The sequence below is a fragment of the Olea europaea genome, chromosome 15 (assembly GCF_002742605.1).
Source record: "Olea europaea var. sylvestris chromosome 15, O_europaea_v1, whole genome shotgun sequence".
Lineage (NCBI taxonomy): Eukaryota > Viridiplantae > Streptophyta > Magnoliopsida > Lamiales > Oleaceae > Olea > Olea europaea.
Window position 1 is genome coordinate 677,603 of NC_036251.1, and position 2,893 is coordinate 680,495.

At 35.1% G+C, this 2,893-nt stretch overlaps 1 protein-coding gene across 2 annotated transcripts in view; it reads left to right on the forward strand.

Moving 5' to 3' along the window:
- The window catches only part of LOC111409751 (polyadenylate-binding protein 2-like), a 4,661-nt gene extending 3,062 nt beyond the window's left edge, over window positions 1-1,599 (forward strand). For both annotated transcript variants that reach the window (XM_023039759.1, XM_023039760.1), the window contains exons 4-6: window positions 28-219; window positions 364-494; window positions 1,306-1,599. In XM_023039759.1, the coding sequence (XP_022895527.1) occupies window positions 28-219; window positions 364-494; window positions 1,306-1,354 (372 nt within the window). In that variant the 3' untranslated portion in view covers window positions 1,355-1,599. The remainder of the gene's footprint in view (window positions 1-27; window positions 220-363; window positions 495-1,305) is intronic.
- The last annotated feature ends 1,294 nt before the right edge of the window (window positions 1,600-2,893 follow it).

Here is a 2,893-nt window from a genome sequence, read left to right on the forward strand (position 1 = left end):
TTTGAACGGAAGAAACTTGCTTTGTAGGTGGACTATTCATGTACCCCAGAGGAAGTGCAGCAGCATTTCCAGTCATGTGGGACTGTTAATAGAGTAACTATTCGGACCAACAAGTATGGGCAACCAAAGGGGTATGCATATGTCGAGTTTCTTGAGGCAGAAGCTGTTGAACAGGCTATTCTTCTGAATGAAACTGAACTTCATGGTCGTCAATTGAAGGTTAAGCCACATCATATATTTATTTGTTACTTGCATTCATTGCATGGACCAACCATGTGAATAAGGATCTGAAACTTGTGATTATGGCAGTTTAATGGTCATTCTATCCTCCTAATTTTGAATTCCTTTTGAGTATTGTTCCAGGTGTCAGCCAAGAGGACCAACGTTCCTGGCATGAAACAGTTTCGCCCACGGCGTGCCAACCCTCACACGGGTTATCGCTCTAGGACACCATACATGCCTGCTCCAATTTTCTATTCTCCTTATGGATATGGGTATGAGTCATCATCCTCTGGATTTTTTACTCTTTAGTTTGAAATGACGATGGTTCTAGAATTATAAGGTTAGGAGGGGTGGGGGGACCATGTCAAAGTCATTTGTCTGCTTCTACAGCCGTAGGCATTCTTTACCGACGTTTCAAGTAATGGCCATTGCATAAAACGCATAAGCATGACTTTTTCTTTCCTCAACAAGGTAGAAACTCAACTGGAGCTGTTTGGGAAGTGTTTGTAAACGGTTTAAGTTTATACATAAATAAAAATGAATTGTGAATAAGTGGGTAGTACTTATGGGCCCCTCTAAATGTGTGGATAAAAAGTGACTTGAATATTTATAAGGGTTATGCTTGATGTATATCAGGTGGACACCTTGATGTACCTTTCTTGATGTACAAGTGGAATAACTCTATTTATAAACTATTTATAGACGTGAGCCAAACATAAATAGCTGAAATAACTAAGTAGTTTCCGAAAAGCAACGGAAGTTGGTGCTCAGACACACCAAATTGAATTTTCAACAATTAAAAATCATATAGAGAGAGAACATGAATTCACTGAGTTAAAAAGAACTTTTGAACATAGAAAAATAATTTGGTTAACAGGGAAAAAGCAAAAACGAAGGGTCTGCAGCAGAATATTGAAGGAAAAAGGTAAAATGACCCATGAAGTAAATCTTGGGGACCACAAGCAGATGACTGCTCTTGGGGAGGGATAGGGATCATTGGGAATTTTTAAGTGGGGAGGGGAGAAATTTTGGCTGAAAGCATACTTCGGCATTATTGCGTTAAAAATTACTTTTGCTTTGCAGGAAGGTTCCCAGGTTCAGAATGCCCATGAGATACAACCCTTACTTCTAAGCCTCAAGATTTTGATTGAGATTTGCATGTCAACCCTTAAATATTCCTTGGTCACTCTGTTGTATGACTAGCGCAAGCATTTAGAAGTGATAATTAATGGATTGAAGCTTTTAGTGGATTGTTATTGCTTTATGTTTGTGACTATGATGCTTGATTTTTCTTATCTCTTAATGGATTTCATCGGAAGGAACAGTGTGCTGTACTTTTGGTTTACAATTATTTTAGGATTTCCATTTTCTCCCAAATCTTCTCATTTCTTTGCTCAATTATTTTTTCATTGAAAATATGGCCTTCTTGTTTTTTTTATTGATTGGAACATTGGAGCTGCTTGTTCACCTCGTAAGTGGTCCAACATCAATATATCTCTCCTATAAGTCATTTCTGATTTTTGCTTCACTTTATTGTGTCAATTATAATGTTGAAGAAGATTAAATTCTTTTTGATAACTTTGATTGATTTAACATAACTCCAAATATAGATAAACGTGTTGAGCATGCACGCCTCTCTAAGCTAGCTTTTGTTTGTCTCCCATTTTAAAGAGTGTTTTTTTCTTTTTCATTTTTTTTTTTTTTTTTTTTTTTTTTTTTTTTTTTTTTTTTGGTACAGTCAAGTCTAGTACTGTGCGCTAAAATGTACTCGACAGCTGCCCTTTTTTTTTTTTTTTGAGGGATATAGAGGGAGAGTATCCACGGTGCTGAAACGTAATTCTCAATCCTTGAGGCCCCATCTTTTCGTTTCTTTCAATTATAATATATGCTCCCTACTTCTTTGTCAATTATGTCTCTTTAATACTGCTGTTAGCTAGCTATATTGGACTCCAATCACCTCAAATTTGGCTCATTCCTGTAACAAGAACAAGTTCTAGAGATGGACATTTTAATTCACCCAAAAACGTGTCTTTAAATCTTAAAGTGAATAAAATATTAAATAATGATATTTGTGTAGAGTTCAGATGATCATTAACTTGTGTGGCTATGAAATTAGTGTATTAAATTGCATCCAATTTTTTCTGAACAATGTGTCTGAGACTCCAATGTCACATATGCTAAAATATTTTGCATTAGTGCCTATTTGAGTCCTACTTTATTTTTGGGTGTTGTTGGGGGTTGGGGGGGGGGGGGGATAATGAGTTTTGAAGAATTTGTGGTTAAAAATTTTAAAAAATATATTTTGAATTTATGTGTGAAATTTTTTTATGATAGAATGCATGATTGAAAACAAGTTTTAGAAAAACGAATTTTAGGAAAAATGGGGTTCAAATAGAACTTCAATTTTGGAATCTAATCAATCTAGTTGATCCGACGAGACGAGAGTTGTCTTTTTATAATATCAAACGATAAAGGATCTAAAATCTGCGGTCATATTAATATTATGCAAACAAATTTGATAAGAATTAGTTGTTACATTTATGTCACGTAGGGTGATTATGGTAGTGTGATTATGATAGTGAAGGAATTCAAATAACATTACTCCCTAAATTATTATGTAGTTGGTGTACGGTTTTCATAGCTAAACAGCTGTCATTAAATAGATAATTAA